At 40.7% G+C, this 24,771-nt stretch overlaps 1 protein-coding gene across 5 annotated transcripts in view; it reads right to left on the bottom strand.

The window, feature by feature from the left end:
• Positions 1-24,771, bottom strand: part of akap13a (A-kinase anchoring protein 13a) — a 120,770-nt gene that overhangs the window by 4,515 nt on the left and 91,484 nt on the right. For 4 of the 5 annotated variants that reach the window (XM_084928366.1, XM_084928375.1, XM_084928343.1 and 1 more), the window contains 19 exons: positions 24,683-24,749; positions 23,890-24,037; positions 23,585-23,697; positions 23,222-23,368; positions 21,938-22,194; positions 21,416-21,541; positions 20,786-20,903; positions 17,363-17,611; positions 17,181-17,257; positions 14,340-14,521; positions 13,392-13,474; positions 13,089-13,277; positions 9,479-9,631; positions 6,746-6,819; positions 5,802-5,846; positions 3,907-3,957; positions 3,444-3,716; positions 1,749-1,928; positions 1,016-1,307 (listed from right to left, as the gene is read on the bottom strand). In XM_084928366.1, the coding sequence (XP_084784492.1) occupies positions 1,016-1,307; positions 1,749-1,928; positions 3,444-3,716; positions 3,907-3,957; positions 5,802-5,846; positions 6,746-6,819; positions 9,479-9,631; positions 13,089-13,277; positions 13,392-13,474; positions 14,340-14,521; positions 17,181-17,257; positions 17,363-17,611; positions 20,786-20,903; positions 21,416-21,541; positions 21,938-22,194; positions 23,222-23,368; positions 23,585-23,697; positions 23,890-24,037; positions 24,683-24,749 (2,824 nt within the window). The remainder of the gene's footprint in view (positions 1-1,015; positions 1,308-1,748; positions 1,929-3,443; positions 3,717-3,906; positions 3,958-5,801; positions 5,847-6,745; positions 6,820-9,478; positions 9,632-13,088; positions 13,278-13,391; positions 13,475-14,339; positions 14,522-17,180; positions 17,258-17,362; positions 17,612-20,785; positions 20,904-21,415; positions 21,542-21,937; positions 22,195-23,221; positions 23,369-23,584; positions 23,698-23,889; positions 24,038-24,682; positions 24,750-24,771) is intronic. The other variant, XM_084928359.1, reaches the window with a different exon arrangement.

The following is a 24,771-nucleotide window of genomic DNA, read 5'->3' on the forward strand; positions in this document are numbered from 1 at the left end:
GTTCAGATCAGAAGCAGACATTTCTACAAAGGGCAGAAGCATACGTCACCGCATATGTACATCAACATGGTGGACTTGTGCAGGAAAAATGCTCAAATTTTCTTTAATTGGATTAGGAAAAGGAATATTCCTCCACTCTGAATCCAATGCAAATGTAAATAATTCTGGACCTGTTTCTTTCTGGCGGAGGTATTTATATGGAGCCTTTTTATTCTGTTTGTACTTCTAATGCAGTTAGACTAGAAACACCATCATGCATGTAAACTGGGCAGTAGGAAAACAGGAAACTCCCTCTTCATGTTCTTTCAATAGGGGAAAACAAAAGATAAAATCTAGTCTTCGTGTTTGTAATGTATATTCCAACATTAGCCAGGTGCATATATCAACTCAAGCGGCTCTCTACTAAAATATCTTCTTTTTAGTTTACATTTCATTCTGTTTCCTGAGGCAGTGTCATCAAACTGAGCTGTCGTGGTGGGATAGTAACACAAAGATTGAATTTTGCACCAAAAAAAAGGTAAAACTTTGAAACATTCTCCTTTCATATGTCTAACTCCGACTTGGCTTCAGATTAGATACTTAAGAGCATACATTTAAACAGAATAAACAGTTTGGATTTTGTCTCCCATCACTTCCGTGGTGATTTCTCTGAAGTGCTGCAGTTTAGCAGAAACTAAAAGAATATCTGAAAAAATTCAAACTTTATAAGGTCAAAAAAAATCCTTTTTCTAAGTTAGTCATAAAGAACACTAATTTTTTTGGCTGATCGTGACAGATGATGCACTGTGGCAGGAAACAAAAAACTACCTTGAAACTTTGCACTCAGCTGTAGACCTGACATATCCTTCCTTCTCCTTCCATTATCCATCCATCCACACGTCTACCAATAATGTCTCCTTTTCAATAATAACTAAACACAGTACATCCTTGACAAAAAGCACTCCACTCCAACCTGCTGACTCACTGTGAAACACTGAACAATTCGACTCGATCCAGCCGGTTTATCATCTTATACCTGCTGACTGTGCGCTCCCCCCTTTGGCCTTTTTCTTCTTCTTCTCCTTCCCATCTTTGCCCTTGTTCTTGGCTAGCTGCAGGAGGCTCTTTGAGATCTGGTTGTTGCCTTCGCTGCCCTTGAGGTTCGTGGAGGATGAGGTAAAGGGATTGAGGCCTTTCCCTTTGGGCTTGGACCGCTGGGGCTGCAGCCTCGGCAGAGAGGAGGAAGAGGAGGAGGAGAACTCCGGCGGGTCCAGCTCCAGAGACTGGGAGCTGCCAGCGAACTCATCAGACGTTGTAGAGGGAGTCCTCTGGAAAGGAAGGAACAAGAGGCGCTTAGGAAGATGAACAGCTGCGGTCTACATCTGTATGTGAATATGCATTAAAGGCTTTTTGCTAAATGATGAGCACGACTGTTTCTAGAAGAGCTCAGTTTTGGAAAATGATCATATTTAGATTTTTTGGAGAAACATAACAGTGCTGTTTGGTTTGTGTTGCAGCGACGCTCGCTAGTTAAAATGAGGCCAAGAGCTTTTTTAAATCCACTTTTAAGAGGACCCAAGTTCAAGCCTCTGCTGTAAGCATCCATAAACATCAACCAGGCTGGAGTGTCATTGAGCGCAAAAAATGAATCCCTCCAGGCTCACACAGTGTTCCCCTGCAGCTGAGGGGGCGACAGAAGAGGCAGTTTCCCTGCAGGGATCAGTAGATTGTGTTATCATTATTATGATTTTCAGAGTGTCCCTGCTCACCTCAGCTAGACGCAGGTCCTCCATCTTGTTGAGGTGCCGCTGCATAGCCTCCCTGTCCCTCTCCAGCTTCCTCTGGGCATCTCTCAGTCTCTCCAGGTCCTTCTGGTACTCCTCCTTCTTGTTCTGCAGCTCCTGCTTCTCCTCCTCCAGGTCCTTCTGCTGCTTCAGGATTTCCTCCTCCTGCAGCGGTTGATACAAGTGTAGATTGATTTATTGAACTGACAGACACGTGAGGCGTCACATTGTATGTTTTCAGCTCCTTTCCTTTAGTGGAAACCTGCAATAACTGAGCCTGAATGAATAAAAGCTAATGTCTGCCTGATTTAATATTGTGATCACATTCAGTGTCTCAACCTCTCCTTAATGCACGTTTCCCCATCAGGAAAAAATAAGCTGGAAAAAAAAAAACTGAAGTCTAGACTTTACCAATGCTGACTGAATAATTTATTGTCTCCTCATATATTAAATCAACTTCATAAGTCCACAGGTGCTGCTGCTGCTGAACACAACTGCATTTAACTTGTTGATTTTAGCCCACAATCAACTTATTATCGTTTAAGTATTCAAACTTTGGGGACACACTGCAGGGAATAACACGCGCTGCTGATAATGAGTGTGAAATTCATTTAAACAAACAATGACCCACTCGACAGATGCAAGGATATACTGCTCATATCATCCAAGGTGCAGTCACTACCAGTAAACAAACCATAGACTGCTGCTCGTTTTGCTGTTTACACCTGCAGCATATGATCAGCGTACCACCCTAAACTTTAATCCCTAACCCCATCAAAATAAAATTTCTCCAAAGTCAAAGCAATCAGAAAATACTAACATTGTTATTGTAAGTATCACAATTCAGGTGTGTTTTTTCAAAATGTACGATTAGACGTAACCCTGTGGTGGGTTAGAACTCGAGGGTTAATCCAGAAGTTGTGGCTTTTTAAAAGAACGTTAATCATCTCCATGTCTACTCGAATAGTTCGGGTTTCTTGTACTGTTGTAATGCTCAAACTCTTAAACATTAGTTTCTTTGCAGATCTGGATGACTAACTGATCACTATTTTGTAATCATTCTGCCATTTGGCAGTAATTTAATATGGAAAATAATAAGCATAAATTGCACAATTGAGCACTCACGTGTCTCATTCACCCACTTTTTTCTACATCTTAAGTTAACATTAAGACAGATGATGAACGTGTCAAATATCCTTGCCCAAGGATACTTTGGCACACAGACTGGAGCAGCCAGAAATCAAACCACCAACCTTCCACCAACCTACTAGATGGTTTGCTTTGCCTCCTGAGCCACAGCTGCCCTAATTCACAAACAGAGAGAATGTTTACTGCATGTTGTTCAGCCTTTAGTTAGTGCAACGTTTCAGCCAGCCGTGGAGGTGAATCTACTACCACGCCTTTGCAGCCTTGTCAGATGAAATTTGACCCTGCAACTTTTCTTTCAGCGTTTCAAGCTTGTCAGTGAAAGCTATATTTGAAGGCAGTGTACCATCTCTTTAAAGCACCACAGAAGACTTTAATGCCCTGCACAAGTACGCATTGTAATTTATCAGATAAAACACTGCATGAGGTGAAACACTGCAGCATGAAACCATCCTGGGGGGTTACTGTCAGAGTTATAGCTGCCCTGAAACTATTAATAATAAACAGGGCTAGTGGAAGATGATGCATAGTTACCTGTGCGTGCACCTGTGCCTCCCTCTCAGCGAGCTGCTTTTCCCTGAGCTCCCACTCCTTCTCTCTTCTCCTCTTCTCCTCAGCATGAGCTGCCTGTTGTCTCTGCAGGGATGCCAACTCCTGCCGCTGCTTCTCCAGGCTGCGCTGCTTCTCCTGTTCGATCAGCGAGCTGGGCCGGGAGGACGGTCGTGATAACGATGTGCAAGAGGACGAGCGCTCACTCAGGGCCTGCCGCTGGTCCTCTATGAAACTGTCCTGCTGGACTACCACTGCCTGTGTTAGACAGAGCCACAGAGATTAGGTTAGACATACCCATCCTGTGGATTGTGGGGTATTCTGCACTGGCTCTATGTGGATGGAGGTCTTTTTTCTGTTCTTTTCATTGGAAAGCTTCACAGACTTGCATCATGTCAGTTCTGATCTGGAGCGCTGGATGTATTGTAATGCTTAGAAACCATCATACCTGCAGAGTGCTTAGCAGAAGATGCAGATTGGAGACACTGTGGAGGACCTGCTGTTGAAAAAGAGAGAGCAGTGAGTATAACCTCAAACCTCCGGGTGTGTTCTTGTTATCCAGGAGAAAAATCCACTTCAGCTGCAAGGACAAAGCTCTTTGATGTTGCCTTACTTACTGCTCCACTTGACATGTTAAAACTCACCATTATTGGTAGCGGTGTTTTATACAATATCAATTTATAACAATATGCTGATTTAACTTTACAGAGATCTGACCTTTTCTGCACTCAGATATTAGCACAGTAACCTTGTATTTGTCATCCGTGTTTACAAGGACTCAAAACTGATCCAAACCACGTTACTGCGAACTAAACAAAACAGCTTTCATAAAGTGACACGTCTGGAGGAAATGTTGTGGTGTCACACAGAATATTTTAATGTAATAATAAAAAACTGATTTTACTAAACTTAAAGTTGTTTATAGCTCCACAAACCAAGTATTGTTTTAAAATCACACTTTGCAGCCACGATAATAAAACCACTGACAGATGAAGTTACAAATGTTGATCTTCTTTGAATCGTTAAGTCTTGCATTATTGTAAATGCTACTTTAATTCACTGACCTACACATCATGACTGACTAAGCACACACATTATAATCAAAAGCACACAAACCACCAGGAAAATGTTCCCTGCTTCACTGCAAAAAATGTTCAGGAATAGCTCAATGAATATGACAAGGAGCCAAAGGCATCAATACACCAGAATAGGACCCATATCTGCAGACAGAGGCATGTACAAAGGGAGGCCATGGAAAGCCTCCTTAAATCGTTTCCCCCTTGGACTTATTCTAGGAGTAACCCTTGTTTTTCTTTGCTAAAGACTGGCTATTCTGACTAAGGAGTAATTTTACTTTTTAAATAAAATACTTTTAGGAAGCAGCCAGATACAGAAGAAAAAAATTGAAGAAATAAAATAATTAGAACTACTTTGGGCATATTTTTATGGTTAATGTTTTTTTATACCTAAATAAGTTTATGACTTATTCAAATAAAAGGTTCTAAATACCCATTTTGCAAAACAGCTCAGGGCTGGATATCAGCTTAAAAATTATGCATAGATTTCCGACGACGTATTTCTTCCTGATCAAATGTTCTGATTTGCTGTTGTTCGTACACTTGAAAATGCTCCCAAAGCTGCAAAAGTCATGTAGCCTAAGCTGTGCACCATTTATGGTTTTATATCGCGTGCAGCGTTAGCAACATGAAACGCAAACAACTTCACCGACCCACTAACATGGTTTTAGACTTGTAGTCTTGTATTAACTGCTTCTGATTATTGTGCATTTTAATAACAATTTTCACTTAAAACTCTTCCTACTTTTATTAAATGACAGCTTACTTTGCTTGGCACACGCTCACTTTCACTTTGAGCTATTTTGTTATTTATTACTTAGCAGAGCGTTTTACAGAAACAGCAGTAAATCCCTAAATGTGGGCAGATTAAGTAAAAACAATTTCAAATTTGAATTTATAAAAAAATTTATATGTTGTTATTGATGGAGTATAAAAGTGTTTGATAGGTGGCAAAAGGAAAGCCGTTAGCGGCAAATCAACCTCAACAAGTGAATAATAATAAATAATAATTAAACAAGTCGATCAAAACCAAAAGGAGGAAACAGTCCATCACAGTTCTGAGTCATGATCAGTGCTGTGGTTAAAGGTTTGTGGAAGACTTTCAGATTTCAAACTGGGCCGACGCATTCTGGCTGAACTTGAGCGTTACTGCTGTTTGAGACAACACGCTGATTAATGCCGGTAACAATGCCGTAGACACAGGGTTTTGGCAGTTTCTATGTAAACAGTGACTTGAACTGAATTAGACACAGGAAGTCAGTGTTACCTCACTGTTCCTCTTCAGCAGCTGCAGCAGGTTGGCGTTTCCTCCCTGCACACAAACATTAAGACACACTGAGTAAGCTAAAACACAATAATATACTCGCATGCAAACATCTGCTCTTGTGTACAGTATGCGTATGTGGGCCTGTATACTGTATATATCACTGAGCGAATGTGATTAAAGTTGCACATGTGGGTGTGCTGTGAAGTCTAATTGTATCTGGCTATGATTATGTGTGACGGATTTAGTGTCGTGCCGCTTTATTTTAAATGGGGACGAGACGAACGGTTCTAAAAAGGTATTTTCAGTTTACAAAAGAACGGTACAGACCAACGTGAATACAATAGAAGATGGAAGGCTGGAATCAACTCCGCATTGTATTTTTTAATGATGACTTGGACTTCTGAACACCCTCCTCTTACTGCTGAACTCTCTTTGAACTTTGCCACCATGCCTGGGGTGAAATGTTAAGAAAAATTAAATGCTTCCCTTCTGTTTTCAGAGAGCAGCATTTACAAGGAATGGCCTGGTGAATAGCTGGCTCCTTTTTCTTTATTAAACAGCACATTACGTTTACTGTAGCCTGTCTCTGCTAAAAGATTCAAGACACAATAATGTGCAGTCCAGCTGCTGGTATATGCAGTATAAATGACTACAAAGGCTGGCATCCAGTGCAGAGCTACAATAGCAGCACCTAAAGGCACTCCATTCATTTCCATCATCTATTGAATCCTACACAACTGATGGTCGCCATTAGCAACGGGACCTGGGAGGAAGAGTCAAGAGGCTAATTCATTGGAGGGAGAGAAGCAGTTAAATTCATCTTAATGGTATTGTTAGTGTTGGAGGACAAATGCACCCCCACACATGCCCTCAGGTTCTCTGTGACGTGTAGGGGCACATTGGCTTCAGAGTCAAGGAGAATAACTGGCTGCTGGGATGCAGACCTTCTTTAAAACGCTGTCGGACTCCGTCCTGCGCAGGTCTCCCGCCATATCCTCACTCTCATCTCTGTCTCCACCTGATATAAAGGGAAACCACAGGAAAAAAAGATGTGATCAAGAAGAGTGCTGCAAGACAAAAGGAGAACTCTAAGAGCTAGAATATGAAATAAGACAAATGTGACTGGAATTCAACCAAGACAACAGGCTATGTCCTCAAAAAAAACAAAAACAAAAAAAAACCCAACAACAGTAAGCTGCTCTGCTCAGTCAAAGTCAAATGCTGGGGGAAAAACCAAACCAAAAACAGCTAAGGTGAACAGGAAAGGAAAGCACTGCAGATCACAAGTTCACCACAAAGAAAGAAAACACACAGAAAAAGATCCGAAACACTGCAGTGGTCAGATGTCATGTCAATGAACAGTTTAAGTTCTTTGACGTATCAGTGAGAGCACAGACTTATATGAAGCATTCCAGGTAATCCACATATTTTTGACATTGCCTCCTGGTGACAGCAGACAGCCACGACATGTAGACATGGGTCTGCAAAGCTCTGTGTATCAGCTACAGACTACAGCACCAAATCATGCCAGGACCTTTAGCCTCTCCACAGCTGTGGCACATCTGCAGGCTGCTTTGCAACCCCCACCACCACCCCAGATCCTCTTTTAATGCTAAAACTTAATCGGTGACAATGTCTGTCATTAATGGCTGTTCTGTTATGGCAGCTCATGTTGCCTTTCCTTCCACATATGTGCACATGGAAGAGCGGGAACGTCCCAGAACAGAGCCAAACCGCCAAATCTAAACTACTGCAGATGGAAATAACAACCTCTTGATTACAATGGCCCTGACTGAATTATGGTTACTTATCAGAATGTGGGTGATTAAATGCAAACTCTTTCTTCTTGGTGAAAAGTTTTGGTGGCGAATATGAGCACAAATTTGTAACTGAAAAGCAAAATTCGTGTTTTATGAACTACAGGTTGCAAAAATCAACCTCTTCAGATCCATTTTTACTAATTTTGTAGTTTTGCTGGGTTGTTTTATCCACATTTGTCATTTAACACCACCAGGGCTGCAGCTGAAAAACAATGGCATCTAAATGACACATGGATTTAATTAAATAACTACACTGCAATTACAGTCAAATCTCCACATCTTAATGACAGAGCTGTGATGCTGAAAGTCTATTAACTTATGCAGTCTGCATTTTGACCAATTTCCCTTCCGGCTTCTAATCAGGCCCCAGAAGAGGAACAAAATTAGCTAAATGAACACCAAAGCTTTAGCTTTTATCAAAAGAAAAAAAGCAGTGAGTAGATTTGTAACTTAAACAAAGAGTTGGTAGACGTGGTGTACAAATTAAGAATTTATTTGGTGTTCATACTGAAATAATGTGAGGTGATTAATAATGATTAATATTAATATCAACCGAGATCAACCCCTCCCTGCAAGGAAACACTTTCTCTGCACCCTGTCGTTTCCGACAAGGTTAATAAAAGTCCTTCGTTTACCATTAGAGAGAGATCCTGTGCAATTTTGTGTGATAGTGCATTTCTATGATTTTAAAAAACAGAAATGACACTTAAAATTGGGGGAATCGTAGATATAATTCATGCTTTTGACACAGAGTCGACTTCCTTGGCGGCCATCATTTCTTTGGATGTATGGAAAATGAGAAATTCTCACTACATTTCAGTGAAAAGCAAAGTCTGACAGATCAGTGCAGCAGAGCAGGCCGTTCAGAAATGCAAGCTCTCAAACAGTCTGCAGGAGAGCTTTTGTAAACCCCCCCTCCCCCACCACCAAAAAAAATCCAAAGTATTACAGGTTTTATATTGTCAACAAGTGACTCCTGTGAAGGTTACAGCCGGGTTTGCTATGTCAATAAAATAAGTGGCTCTCACATAGTCTCTGCGGAAACTCGGGAAGGAATCAAAAGATTTTCTGCTGACCTACATTCATGTTGTGTTTATGTTAATGTTGAATCTGGCATACCATCTGAAAATTATGCTCTGCCTTTTTCTTTTACATTTTTTTAGTTTCACTGCTATTCTTTGATTTACATTTTCTTCCTTCTCCACCTACAGAGACTTATGTAAAGTCTACATTTACTTTAAAATATAATTAACAGTCAACACATTTATCTATCTGTTATATTCCCCTACATTAGTCTCTATATTTCATTATGTTTGCCTATTTAAATAAATCAAGGCTGCAATAGTGTTTAAGAGACATCCCCCTTAGACAAAAATATCATTGTTTAGCTGTAGTTTTCCAGGTATGCTGGCGATGTAGAGATCTGGACCTCTTAGAGCTCTTGTGGTTCAATGGATTCGACACTATCAGCTTGCAAGCCACCAGTTCAGAGATATCGCCCCAGGCCACCTTTCCCTCAGGAAGCTCCAGCTCTGCTGTCCAAGCCTCCATCTGAAATGTTTTATCTAACTGCTCTGAACAGGGGAATTGTGGGGAGAGGTGGGTATGACCACCAAAACCCCGTTTCAAGATGAAAAATGAAATATTCCACTTTTAAAAACTGTGCTTTGGCTTTCAGCAGTGTTGTTACACATTTGCAGTCCAGTCACCAAGTCGGTGCAGTTATCTTGACAAGCAGGTGGGGGTTCAGCAGAAGTTTCACTGCACTGGATTGCACAATGTTTAAAAAAAAAGAAGAAGAAGAAAATAAAACATAAAGGAAAAAGACACCAACAAAGTCCAGAGCAGCACACTTACTCTTACTGCTGTGCATCTGGTGACTGTCGAAGCCTCCGAAGGTCTCAGCCCTGCGGGGCAAACACACCGGCCCTGCGCCACCACCTCCTCCCTCCTGGACGCTGGCCATGGCCCCGCCCAGGCTGCCATTCACCAGTGTCTGTAACGTCTCCACTGTCACGGACACACACAGAAGGAAACATCAGCGTGCAGGTCAGTAAGTGAATTATCCAGCTAACTGTGTTACAGTTCAGCTCTGCAGCCATATATCCTGGCAGGCTGCTACCGGCTCCTGTTGCTAAGCAACTATTGACAACCTATTAGCGCCACAGAGCCTCTTCACTAAAAGTTTAAACAGCTTCGCAATTTGAAATGTATAGAAACTCTGAAAAGATGTGTGCGCTGCTATCAGCATACAGTGTACTGATGCAACACTGTGACCTTTCCTGTCTGGCAGATTCTCAGTAAAACACAATAACCTGAGGAGGAGAAATCACATTACTGCTGCCAATTCACATATCAAATAAGGACAATTACTGCTCCAGGCTTTACAAAGACGAGGTGAAAAAGACATTGTGCTGTAGAGTAGGTAAACTTTTACTGCTAGTTTGAAAAGTTATAATCATTACAGGAGTTTTCCTTCATTCATCCAACCTCCATTAGAGCTGCAGCTTGTTTTTCTTTGAACTGTCACAAACTTACCAAACTTGTAAACTTTAAAACAAATCCTTTGTATTTTTAACCAGCTCCAGATTTTTGTGGAACACTCTTTGCCTGCAGCGGGACTAAATAATAATAAGGAGCTGTTTCCTTACACAAGTCACACTCTGACCACCGAAGCTACTCGGCTCCTTCACAGACAAGAACACACAACAACAACAACAGGTTCAGCTTTTCTCTTCATTTTGTCATATTCAAGTCATATTCAACTACATTTTAAGAACGGTAAGGATTTCCCAGCATACATAATCAAAATTAATGTTTCACTTCATTATTACTCAAAGCTTGATGTCACTGTGCTACAAAAGGACATCAATGGGCCCGTAAAAAGTCCAAAATTGTCTTAAATCCACATTTACTGGTAAAAATCCTTAAAACAGATCAAACTCTCTTAAATTATTTTTGCTTCCAATTCTTAGAACACAATGGCACTATTCATGTAACCTCTGTACAGTTAAGACAATGCAGTTGCACTGCTGTTAAGGCCACGGTGGCTTAATTTAGGCCCCACAGCCTGCTGAGTTTGCAGTTCACTGTTAGGAATGCTGAAGATGATGAAGGAGAGGGCCTTCCAACCAACACGCTCGTTAGTCTACGGAAATGGAAAGATAGGAAGCGGATAATCCTAGAAATTTTATTTGTGTTACGGTCTTACCTGATTTTAACTAATAGATATCAGACATCAGATGGATATGTCCATGAGAATTTTGGTCATTAATTATATCTAAAATGTTATTTAAAAGTTCTTTAAATAAACACTGTGATTGATTGATTATTGGTTATGCAATCATTTGCTTCCATTTTTGACTGTAGGAAGGAGCTAAAACTCTCCTGGCTGCTTGATCTTTTTTGCATTTTCAGCTTTCACGCTAATGCTTATTAGAATAACAAACTCCAACCCACTGATCTGTCAAAGGGTACACATGGAAAAAAAACGTTATTAAACTTTCTCCAATTTATTATTTTCAATTATCTAAAAAGCAAACTATCTAATATTCAAACAGCAATTCCCCATTAAAGTAATGCAAATACAGTTTCAAGCACTTAATCCAAAATCCAAGCACTTTTCAAACCTTGAAAACATCATCTTAAAATTCACGAGTTTGCAGCACCTGCAAAATCCCTGCATGTTGTTGTTAGACTGTATCATGTAAAATCCAAAGTAAACCCATACACTTGAAATAAAGCAGTGCAAATGATAAGTAAAGTGAAAGCTATACATACATATATTTCAATACCTTTAACACAGGATACAGTAATTGCTCTGAGCTCACCTCTCCGCTTTCTTCTAATACATATTTGATGAACAACACTGCCAAAGCACCAACAAGCGCTGGAGTAAAATCTCAAAACGCATCCCGACTCCTTTAATGTTTGCTATACACTTGAATCTCTCTCTCGGGCTATGAAGGGATCCAACTACTGAGCTCATTACATACTCAATTACATCATTTCCTTAGGGATTAATAACATGGTAGGCTCTCATCAGAAGAATTAAAATGAATAAACAAGTTTTCTTTACATACAAATTGTATATAAACTCCTAACATACAAAAAGAACTGAAAGTCACAGTGGTTTTTGTACAGTGAATTTTTCCATGTGGTTGCCAAAGTGTATCCTTTTCACCTGCAGCCTCAAAAATGTGTGGTGGAAAGAATTTATCAGAACGTTTTTATGAAAAGTGAGGGCAGAACTGTCCATATGTGCATAATCGATGAAAAACAATAAGGTGCTTTTTAGCAGACGGCTTTATGCCTCATGTCATGACACAAGTTTTGGTTAATAATTGAAATTAGCTATACATATGAATGAGTCAGTGCTTTCTCTTCAATGAGATGTTATAATACCCTGTTTTATTCTCAAGGTGTCATTTACAAATGCGGTGTTAGGACCGCTTTGGTGTTAAGAACTCAAACCTCACTAAAAGGAGAATAGACCAAAAACTAAAAGGGAAAAAATGGTCCGCCTGCCTCCCTATCCTCACCTATAGTCATGGTCTTTGGATAGTGACCGAAAGACTGTGGATACAAACAGCGATAATGAGCTTTCTTCGAAGGCGTGGCTTGTGCCTTAGAGACAGGTTGATGAGATCAGTCGTTTGCGAGGGGCTCAGAGTAAAGCTGCTACATTTCCACATCGAAAGGAGCCAGTTGAGGTGATTTGGGGATCTGACAAGCACGTCTGCCCGATGTCTAGTACAGACGCCCACCACAGTGGATGCTAATAGCTCAGTCACACCAGAGTTAGAAATAGGAAGAAACCCTCCTTCCAACTAGAAAAAAAAAAATCAGTGTTTGCCCATTGAATGTTTTTGCTGTCAGAGATTCATTGCAAGTAGTTGCAGCGTACAACATCCTCAGTCACCATACGATCAGTTTTGATCACAGGTTGCCTGGTGGGAAGCAACTTGTCTCCACACAATTACAATTTGACTCAGACCGACTGCAACCACTCTGACAGGTTTGAAGGTTTGCAAGTAATTGCAATCTGATTTATATCTGATTTTATTTTCTAACTTGTGGTATCATTTAAAGTAAAACAGACAATGAAGGGCTGGGCATGATTAGGCCATAGGTATCCTGATTGAGGAGCCGAAAACGCTTCGTTTAAGGCTTTAAAAACACAACTTCAGGATATCGCACTTACCCACTCAATCTTTTACATACCTTTCTTATATACTTTTAAGTTTGCCTAGATGATAACATTTAAAAACGTAAACAGGATAACATGTGTAAGATGTACTTTATGTTCATAAAGCAGCAATGACACGTGCCACATACTAACAATGTGTAACAGTGTTAGTATACAAGCCTCTCACTGTGTTTTTTTTCGTTCATTCAAATTTATTTCTCAGTATATTCAATGAATGACGCATCCACAGCACATATCTTAGAAACCCGTCTTTCTTACCTTCCTGCAGGGCATCTTTCATGATGGACGCCCCCCCAGGCGGCTCCAGGCTGCAGGGTGACCTGAAGAAAGGTTGGGCCTGCCGACAGGCCTCCTCGCCTGGGCTCACGCCCTCCCACATCCCTCTGAAAAGCCGCACCTTCTCCTCCAGCAGAGACATGATTTCTGTATCCTTTTGCCTCAACAGTTCTGACCAGCAGAGACAGACAGACAGGAAGACACAAAGACAAACAGTGAGAAATCTCAGGCAAATGTGTGTGCGTGCTTGCTATCATACAAACAAATTTAATAGATTTCTCTCACCTCTCATTTCCTTTGCTTTAGTCTCTAGCTGTCTCTTGTCATCTTCTGTCTCACTGGGAATCCCTTCATCCTCATCCTTGTCCCTGTCCAATAAAGAAAATAAAGATGATGTACAACATCCCATAAATTAGACAGGATTAAAGACCAACAAACAACCAGAAATCTACATCACTTACAGTGTACAAGTGTTTAATCAATTAACTGGAGTTAAATTATTCACTAAAGTTTTGGTAATTAAAAACTTAAAAACAGTATTCTGAAACATTTTCATTAATTTGCAACATTTTACAGATTTCTAGACTTCTTAAAAAGACGAGTCATGAAAATAACCATTAGCTTCCGTCCCACAGGACAACAGACAAGTCTCCCAAAAGTTTGAAGCACATGAGCACATGGTGTTTTTAGTTCAAGAGAAAAAAAACAGAAGCCATAGCCTTTTAAAAAAAAAAAATCATTTCTGCCAATAGCATGATCTCCATTTGTGTTTTGGCAGAAGTCAGACTGCGAGGGAGACAGAGTACCTAATCTCTCTCCTTCCCACTGGCTGCATTCAAATAATCCTCTGCTTATAGCGAGCTGTCCTTGAAGCCAAACCAGCATTAGACTGTCCCTGAGTACATCCTATCCCCAGGTAGAGTAGTGCTAATCCTCCTGACAGCACAGTGCTGTCCACAGTCCACAGAACTGGGCTTGGTCTAACTCGAGGTTTACATCACAGATGGACGGGTGATGAACTCTGAGAGACAGAGCCCTTAATGTAAAGCACAGTGGAGGCAGAGTTTCTTCTGTGGAAGAGGTTACAGGTTATGGTAAACCAGAAAAGATCGGGGTCTAAGCTTGCTCTTACATGTAGATTACAAGATGCAAAAATAATTGCGTGTCAGGTACATTAATATATTTAGTCTTCATATGTTTTAAAATAAAAACACTGACATGAATTCTACTCACATAGACTGCATGGCTTCCTGGATGAGCTGCATCCAGGTGTTGCGTTCGTCTTTCGAGCTGGCCAGGACCTCCATCATCTCCGGCTTCTCTATGCCTGCCGTGATGAGGAAGAGGCCGCGCTCTTCGTTAGCGACCTCCCTGACAATCAGCTTCTGGAGGGAGATCACGGTGGAGCGCTGATCCTGCAGGGAGAGAGGCAACATGGGAGGAGAATGAAAAAAGAGAAGGAAAAAAAAGAGAGGAGAGATGATAAGGGGAGGGCCAGGAGGGAGGAAAGGGGGTGGAGGGAAAACAAATGGTGAGGATCAGGGAAGAGGATGGAAAAGGCAGGAAGAAGGGTGGGCTAAAGCAGAGGAGGAAAAAGGATAATTACAGGAGAAAAGCGTAAGAGAAACAAAGACAAAGGGATGGATAGGGATCACAGACACACAGGGGAAAATGAAAAAATATGGAATAAAGAGAAAAGAAGAAGCCAAATTGACATTCTGGCTAATTTTGTGATTATCATGGCTGTCGGCTGATTCACAGAGCCTCTGCTAACCTTGCATTCTTAAGAGTGCCAACACTGTAAAGCACATTTTAGTACACCACAAACCACTGCATCATTTCTTTTCAAACCAGTAAAACTCCAAAGCTGTAACCACATCCCTACATTTTTTCTCCAACCACTTGTCTGAGGTTTAAAGAATAGGTTGAGTTTTTTTCCTGTGTGTTTGTCTTCCTGGTGTGACTACATTGTAAACAATAGGAAGAAAATCCACAGCACACGTTCTACAGTTTAAACCAAATCAAGCGAGTATTTTAGAGGGGAAAAAATGTTGTTGATGCAGCTCAACAAGTGGAACAGAAAGATTGAGTTTGCACTAAAAACACTCCACATTCAACATGAAGAGGGGGGAACTATGCATTCCTACATCAGTCACCTAAACATAAATGCAAATTGTCACCTTTAATTGGATACTTTCACCAAAAATACTGCAATAACTGCTAACTGCAGTCTTTATCAACAGCCGTCAGTCTGCAGGAACTTATGTGGGCTATTTCTCAGACACTTCTTTGTCAGTTAAACCGATAAAACCGGTCTGGAGATTTAGATGTGGCATTTGCATTCAGAAATCCCACAACATGCAACCCAGAAGAGCTCGCAATACTATCTTTAAGCTGCAAAAGCAAAACTAACGCATCACAGAGAGAAAGAGGGGGAACATTACAAGAGACCAGATCAAGAGCTTTGTTACGTGTGGATGGGAAAAAAAGAACACACAGGGAAGACACACAGCTACATAAAAAGGCCTTGATGTCCACAGAAGAGAGCAGTAGTGGATGATCACAGGATCCTTTCCATAGCAAAGGAAAGCAACCAAGCAGAAGGACTCCAAAAACACAAAAACAAAAACCCAACTGAAGACAAGACAGAAACCAGGAAAAATATTTCAGAGGAAGTCTTTTCTTTGTGATGATCATTGGTTCCAAGCTTTAGGGAGTCACTGACTGAAAGTGTTTAACATGCTGCTAATTTGTCCAATTACATGTGAGTTTGAACTACAATGGCTACCATTCCTGTGCAGTTTATGTAACTTTTTTTCCCATCAACCCATGAGAAAAAAGCACTTTAGCTTTGTTCATTTTTGGGCTCCCAGCTTCAAGCTGTGGTGATGATGCACACATCACACTAGATAGAATAGAGCATGGCCACCACATCTGTGCGCCAGCAAGCTAAGTGCACTGAATGCAACAAAATAGAAAGCTGAGGTGTATTTACTGAGTGTGTAACAATTTCCTAAGAGACAATTTCTGCTTTCAAAGTAGATCATTCCTGCTGTCATTTTGATGTTTGAATCATCATTCCAGCAAAGATATGGAGCCACGGACAGCTCTTCAGAATAGAGCATCTTTGAGGCCAGCCTCAGAGTAATGAAGTAAAAGCAGGTTTAAATTTTGGAGCCATTGTCACAGCGGAAAGTTGTGCTGAAATATGACAAAAGATCTTTTGCTTTTCCTTCTTGTTTTATGCTTTTGTCAAACCTCTCAGCTTTGAGTTGTTCAGGCCTTTGACAGAGGCAAGGCAATACTCCCCTGTCTTAAGCACATGCCCATGTAAGTAACAGCAGTTTGAATATACGTAACACAAAAATATGGAGCCAAATCTATAATATGCAGGTTTGGTAATAAAGCTCCAAATGTTTCAGCTGAAAACATTTAGATTCTCCTCATCTTTTTGTTTATTTCCTATCATCCATTCTCTTTTAGCTCTACGGGTCTGTGTTCCTGTAAAGGTGGTGATGATCTACGACCTGCTACAGTAGCTGCATGTACTCTTGTTGATCCACAGAACTGATGCCTATACTCTCAAAAACAAACCCTCTCCACATGGCTGCCATCCATTTCAAACCACATGTTATTCCCCTTTCTAATGTCAACAGCTCCAACTCAAACATTGCAGGCTTTTTTTCTTTTTTGCTTTTTCTTTTTTTACTGATGGATGTGATTATTAAGCCACCAGCCTGCCTCTGTTTCCATTCCTGCGAGTGTGAGAGAGGGAGAGGGAGAGAGAGTGTGGCATGCCATGAAGCTGTGAGTCCTGTAAACATGGAAAAAACAACTCAAACCTATATGATTTATCACAGCTGGGTTAAGGAGCCCAGGGCCAGATAAGCTTTATTAGGTGCAGCTAGCGTGCTAGCAAGAGGCAGGCATTATTTCACAATGGGATAGCTAAGAAGGGCAGCTCCTGCTAACAGCAACAACAGTGGGAGAGGAAAATATGACAGCATCATCTCTGGCAGCACTCATGAGTTCTTCATAACTGTAGGGCAAAGGAGAGGGAAAGAGATGACCTACCAGCATGGCAAAGACATATTTCTGGTCTTTCTCTTGGAGGAAGACGAAGACGTCTGATAGGAGCAGAGCATGAACCTCTGGAAGACGACCAGAAGAAAATCAGTTGTTGTTGGATTAGTTTAAATACATCAAAATGTTAGACCCTAAAAAGACAAACAAATTTCCCATCCCCAACTCCTCACCCTTTAATCTTCCCTGGGTGTTTTTCAGCTGTAGCGCTCCATCGTGGATCAGCCGCCTCCTAAGCAGATCCTCCCTGGCGAAAATTTGCCCGTTCTTCATCATCATAATCGACTTGTTGTCCATACGGCCGTGAAATTCCTTCAGGCGCCGTCTTTTCTCGTGTTCGTTCACCTTGCTATCAACCGCCGCTATCACCTCCTTCACGAGTCGAATAGCCTCCGTCAGGTCAAAGTAGTCTTCGTCGCTCTCTGTGTTAGAAGTGTGACAAGATTTTAGAAAATTTATTCTACAAGAGATTACCATAGGAATGTGATTTTAAACCAGCTGAAGCAAAAATGGAGCACCGTTACATTTGGTAGTTTAATGACTCCAATCTAACACACTTAACCCTGAACGGCTCAGACAGGTGGCGTTTAAGTGCGGCAGACGATGAAGTGACATTTTACTTCTCATTTCAGTATTTTAACCGTGGCTGCATTTACACTCACTGGAAGAGAGTACTGAAAGCTTTTTTATGGTATTAGCTGGTCACAGTGAGTCACACATATTATTATAGAGACATCTAAGACATCTTATAATTTGTTTTTAATTCTTGTACACGTCTAATGAAAAACCTTCATTTACAGTATGTATATAGCAAATTAAAATGATCATTAAGTTTCTTAGTAAGATGTTCGAGCAATACTTGGAGCCAGAATACCTTCAGTGTAGCTTTAACATCATTCCCTATTTTGCCGTTTGATGTTTTGATAATTTTGGAGAACGCTGCAGAACAATTTAGAGATCGTGCCTGAAAAGCACAAAATGTATAGATTTTTGTGATTAAGAAACAATAGTGTTTTACTCGATGATTCAAATAAATATGTCGTTCTGTATGGATTTTGCATGTTCTCCCCATGTGGGTTTTTCTACATACTTGGCTTCCTTCCACAGTCCAAACACATGGAGTTACGGTAACTGGTGAGTCTGAATTGGCCATAGGTGTGAATGTGAATGCGAATGGTTGTCCGTCACCCCTGATGTGGAAGAAAATGGTTGGATGGAAGGACAGACAGACAGAATAACTTGTTTAGACCTAGAAAAACTTTTTAGCTGTCTAGACTTTTTCATTCCCCTGTACTTATGCCTTCATGTGCACACCACAAATCACAAACCGTAGTAATTGATGACTTCACAAAGCCAACCTGTGGGCTGAATTAGACCCTCTACTCTAAGGGGACTCAAGCCATAAGAGCACCCACTGTATGTGTATATTACATTTTCTCTTTTACAAAATGCTCCTATGCTCCTTACTCTATAAATCCAAATATTGAACTTATTTTCTTTGCAGCAAATTGGACAAGAAGACTGATACCACTTCCTTTGCATTATCTGCTAATTAGCTGCTGGCGATAGACTCATGCAGTGGACACACACCCAATACATATCAGTTTCAGCTTATGCTCAGCAGGAAAGAGAACGAGGATGGAATTATTTCTAATGAAATACATTTTTAATCAGCGTAGCTGCAAAAGCCATCTGGTTATCTAAATAAAGTACGCACATAAAAACCTTGATTAACTTGACAGCAGCTGAGTCACTGTCAAGTGACTCAAGCTTAACATTTATTTATAGAAAAGTACTGGGATTTAGTTTTTTAAAGTATAACAACAAAGGAGTAAAATATCAGGGTCTGCCGTGAGTCAGGAAACATGGAGTCTCCGCTGGGGTACTCTAAGGATTACAGTAAAGTCACGAGTGCCCTTTAAGTCTGCAAAGTGAGGAAAACCCCAGTCAAACTGTCCCGAATGCACACTTGTTGTACTCTATATAACACTCTTGAGTTTTGGGCTCAGCATGCAACATCCTTCCCTAAAGTGTAATATTTTCCTCCTGCGTTGTATGTCTGTGCTCCAAAGCAAGAAAATATAATCTCAAACTGTGACTCTACTGTGTTATTTCCTCTCAGTACATATCAGAGTTGGCAGGAGAGACTCTTCTTAAAGCACCTTGGGGATTAAGGCAGAGCTCCCCCATCCCACATAGAACTATAAACAGGCTTTGGGGAGGGATTAGAGAGAATGCACACAGTGGGAGGCCAGCTGATGAGAGCTGCTTTAAATCAGATATAAATATGGTGTGAAATATTCCAGCTCCTCAAAGTGTGCTTGATCTATTATCCTATAAACATCCATCCAGCACATGTCTCATTTTTCTCAAAATATATGAAACTGTGTGCGAGAAATTGTACTTTTCAGGATGTTTCCTAAAACAAACGGCACACTGCTGTGGGCGGCTTTTCAGTGTACGAGCGGAGCCGAATGCTGTCAGGAAAAATATTAATAATGAGGTACTCCAGGAGTTTATTTTCTATTCTCAGGATAAAGGTGATGTGATAAATATTACTGTAGATAAACTCTCTAAATAAATATATAAATCATAGAGAATGATGTAAAGAAAATATTGTATTTGGTTTGTGAAAAGTTCTAAAATTAAAAAAGCCAAAACTGAAATGGGCAAATTATATTGCTTAAATCTCCAACTTTAAATTCACACATTTCTTTCTGCACTAAGTGAAACTTAGTGAAATTTTGAATTAAGATTTAAGCAGCATCCACATAGGAAGTGAACTTGTAGGAACGCGGTGACCAGACCACAGACTTTATAAGCGACAATGGAAATAACCAGGTCAACCGACCGAAGCAGCTACCATCAACATATTTAAGGGTAGTAAATACATTAGGGCCTTGATGCATACTCAATCATGCAGGTAAGTAAATCCCCAAAAGTTGATTCTGTTCATCTGGACGTAACGTTTTCAGTGGAAGAAACGTTTCGTCACTCATCCAAGTGACCTGACTGCAGGATTCCCCAATCTTATGAACAGCACATTTGCATAATGACTGAAACCAGCCCACTGAAGGAACAATGGGCTGGGAGGCCAGTTCCTTGATCATTAACATGCAAATTCTCATGACCATTGATCAACAGGCCATGGCCATGAGTACCATTCACAGAGAGTTGGGGAAGGCTGCAATCACAGCATTGTGAGATGGTGACAGATGTACCGTTAGGCCCCCTCCTCGATTCAGACATGGTCTTTCCCTTTTCACGAAAATGGCCTCCTTTGATCAGTGGTTGTTGATCAATGGTCATGAGAATTTGCATATTTTGGTGGTATTACGGCCTTATTCGGGCAACTGCAACCTGGAATGTTCGCTAGCAACAAACTTACAAAGTGATACTCGATTAGGAAACCTTCTGGTTGTTTGGTTGGTTTGTCTTTGTTAGTTTCTTGAAGTTGCTTTGCTTGTTAGTTTATTGAAAATGTGTAATAAATATATCGATTAATAAGAAATTCAGTATATTTAGCCTGCAGCAGCAATCTGTAGTAAAAAGTAGACAAAGTAAAAACAGTGAAAAAAAGCCAACATGAAAATAACCTTTAGTGTGCTGCAGCAGTCTCTGAATCAGCACGGGGTACTTCGTTATCCTCTGGGTCACAAGAAGGATGCATTCTGGGATGCCAAGCCTCCGCACAATGCTGCTACTCATCTTTTTCTGAAAGAATAAACAAGAGGTGCTTTTAGTAAAACATGCCCACACACAACAGGTGGCAGGGTCTCACATAACCAGCGAGAAGCTGCAAAACTCATTTGGCGTAGAACAATACAGCAGTAGTACTTGAGAGGGTGTTTATTGTTATTGTTTATGACGGCGAGCACTGGCGTTTCTATGATAAAAATAAACTGCCTCGAGGGTAATACAGCTTTTATTCAAATGTCTCCAGCACATGCCCTGATTGAAATGAACTGCAGATGCAAAATAATACAACTAAAAGGAAAGCAACACAGAATAAAAACGAGCTCTTTGTTCAACGCTACTTCAAGCACTTCCATACAAGAGAAAACAATGTCAGAACTCTAGTCAACAAACACAATCGTGTCTGGAAAGCCAGACATCCTGAAGAAAAATGTGTTTTCATCAAAAAGCATGAAAAGAGACTTCTCCGGAAAGTTTGTCTGCTGTGTGAGAGACACTTGATAAATCCGCGAGAGAAGCCTGACGCTTACTTTGATGAACGCTTTGAAGCGTTTGTCTTTGGTTAGGAGGTCCTTGTGGAAGTTAACAGCTTCGTTGTGGCGACTGCAGAATCTTCCGTAAACCCTCTTCATGCTTTCACCATTTGATCCCGAAAACTAGAGAAGGATTTGACAGATGTAAGCACACAAAAACTAATGTTGGTAGAGCAGAAATAAATAAAGGTTAAAAAGCTAACATTATTTTCAAAGTTTCAGAACTTCAAACGTGAGTTGAGACAAATGTTTGGGATTTGTGGGAGCAATATTTGACTCAGAGATTGTGTAAATTTACTTTGGAGGTGTAAACTTAGACGAGAACAAAAAAAACAACATTAGGCCTTTCATAACAGCCACGAACACACATGCATTCTGTCGATAACCTTTCAGAAAAACATCTCGTTTCTGTAAAATAAACAGTCATGTTACCTTTTAGGTTTTCTGCAAAACCAGCTTGTGTTAAATCAGCTGTAAAGAATAGAAATGAATTTTGAACCAGCCCCTCCCCCCTCTCACCTGGCTACCCAGGATGTCCCCTATCCTGCTGATGATGAAGCCTCCTTCAAAGACTCTTCCCTCTAACTGGCTCTCCTTTTTCCTCTCCAGGAGGCGCAGGAGGTGCTGTGTGTGGAGCTCAAGTAGATCATCTAGAACGGGAAAGAGCTTCTCCAACATCTGCTGCTCCAGCTGAACCTCCTTCTGCAGGCCTTTGCTGTACACTTCTGACATGATGCGCAGCGTCCGAACGTGATGCATCTCTGTCTGCATCAGTTCTGCAGGACATGAAGGGAAATGACACTTAAGCCTCCGTTATAGTCACTGACATATAACATCAGCATCGCACCATCGCCATTTCCACTTGTATGTGATTCCCTGCATGATTCTCCTAAATAACAGGTTTCACAGCTCAGAAAGAGAACAGCTTCACTGGTGGAACAGGAAAAGAAGTAGTCGCTAACAAAGTGGTTATGGAGGTTTTTCCAAAGTTTTCTGCAGACTTTCTCATATTTTCAAACTGCTGCAGCAATCTGTGCCATCTGGGAATCCCTGCACTCATGTATCATAAGATGCCTGCAGAGACTCATGCCTCCAGCAGGTACCCAAAAAAAAATTGGAGGTGCACAATAAGCTGAAATGACAGCCACCAGCATACACCACCTGCTATTCAAATACATCTATACCCTCCCCGTATCAGAGGTGCACAGAGTTTTATAGAGTTCATAACTTTGCAACTGATCTGCAACTACAGTGGTAGGGGTCACTGCATAGCTCGTGTAAAAGGAATACGAAGAAAATTTGACTACAAATAGATTCAAATCAGCTCAGGCGCATTAAGAGTATCTCAGTGCACATTTCAATCAGGTAAAAAAAAGCCATACTAGATCACAGAGCCTGGTAGATACAACTGAAGAAAATTCAGGAGAAAATCCTTAAGTGGGACCCAATTAAAATACTGTAGGTTCACCCTTAAAGTCCATCAGGCATGAAAATAACAATGACACAGATGAAACAGCAGTGACATTTTTATTTTATCTAACACTGTTAATCCTGGGCTTAAAGGCATTACCTCCTTTCTTGAGTTTTTGTCTGCTTTAAATAACATTGGTCCACTTTTACTAGATGCTTCCTTACTAGCTGACACACAGAAATGTAGGAAACCAGGCCAAGAATGAGCTTGATTAAAAATGTTGCTACTCCATTTAAGAAACTATTACCTTTCCTTGCTTTGCCAGTTACCATCTTCAGATTAAATTACGTTTAATCAAAGTTACTGCGGTGAGTATTATATGTGGTGATTACCGTAGATGACATCTTGTCTCTTCACCAGCTCTTTGTCCAGCTGCTGCAGGTGTTGCTGATCCACACCTAAACTCCACGAGTCTGCTTCCAGCTCTTTGGCCTCAGCCTCAAACTCCCCCATCAGCTGCCCATCCATCATTTCTGTTCCTGAGTCAACAACACAGCCTGAATTAATATAACTAACTTCCATTTATACGATAATCTACAGGTGAGAGGTTTGGATAAACCACATTAAGTTTCTGTTCGGTGCAGTATATGCATTAATCATTTATTTATTTTTAAAAAGTAATTATTTTTTCACATTAAACTAGCTTAAATTAAAAAACGTGGAAAATGAATTTGTGTGTGTGTGCCTTTATTAACCTTCATCAGTAAGTGATTCCATGGATTCTGTGACCTGGTTGGTTCTGTTGAGCGAGTCGGTGGATTGAGAGAGATACCGCAGACCTTTAATGGGCATCTCGTCAAACACCGGACTGAATGGAGACACGATAATAAAATTCACGTTATTAATGTTGTCTTTGTAACAGGCCATACACAGTTACCCATATATCTGTTTAAACACATTGTACAGGGGTCAAATAATGCATTAAAAACTAAACTATTAAAAATGAAATTAGATTAAGTACAGAAACATTTCACTCCAACACACACACAGAGCAGCTCACCCAGCAATGTTGCTTATTGAGAGACTCTTGGAGAGGTTGTTTCCCGTGAAAGTCATGATGTTGGTGTGTCTCCGTGATGGGATCATTAAGGTGGAATGGTCCTCAGGGGGCAAGATGGCCGACCAGGGGCGTTCCTTTGTCCCACCAGCTGGACCAGAGCAAACTTAGGTTACAACAATAATCTGAACACTTTTCAAAACCAGCAGGAGATCCTAACTTATCCTGACTTTTTGGGGCCTCTGGTATAGTTAGAAACCTCGGTTTCATGACAAGTCATTGCTTCCAAATGCTAAATTTAAAAAGCTAAATCACTGACAGGTAAAAGCGATGGTTTTAAGACTGTATTTTGGCAAATACAGTCCATCTTTTTCTCTCCTCACAGACTGTCTACCTTCTTAAACATAATTTATTAGGAGACTTCAGAGCAAGCGGACAGCATAAAGCTTCTCTATTCAAAGGAAAAAGGTTTTGTCCTTTGACTAATTTAACAGTTTAAATCTGTTTAAATCATATTTATGTGTATGTGTGTGTGAGTGTGGCTGAATTTTCTAGGAGCAACACTTTGAGCTTTGGTCCTAAGAACAACCCCAAAGAAGCACTCTGTCACGGTGTGTAGATAAATCCTACACTTTTTGCCAACTTTAGTGTAAGTAATTATCAGAACAAAATAAATGTGCACAAAAACCTTTCAATCTCCTCTTATTAGGGGATCAGAGAAGTTTGGCGATAAATCTGCAAATAATTACTGGCTGTGACAACTGTGTAGGCAATCTTGAGCTGGTTTCACACTCACGTTTGTTCCTCATCGTTACTGTAGGAAACAAGCTCGAATCTGGTACCGCAAACTGCTGGTTGGGCAACTAAGCAGAGAAACGGTGAGAA

This window comes from Perissodus microlepis, chromosome 1 (genome assembly GCF_051167445.1).
Source record: "Perissodus microlepis isolate ML-2025 ecotype Zambia chromosome 1, ASM5116744v1, whole genome shotgun sequence".
NCBI lineage: Eukaryota > Metazoa > Chordata > Actinopteri > Cichliformes > Cichlidae > Perissodus > Perissodus microlepis.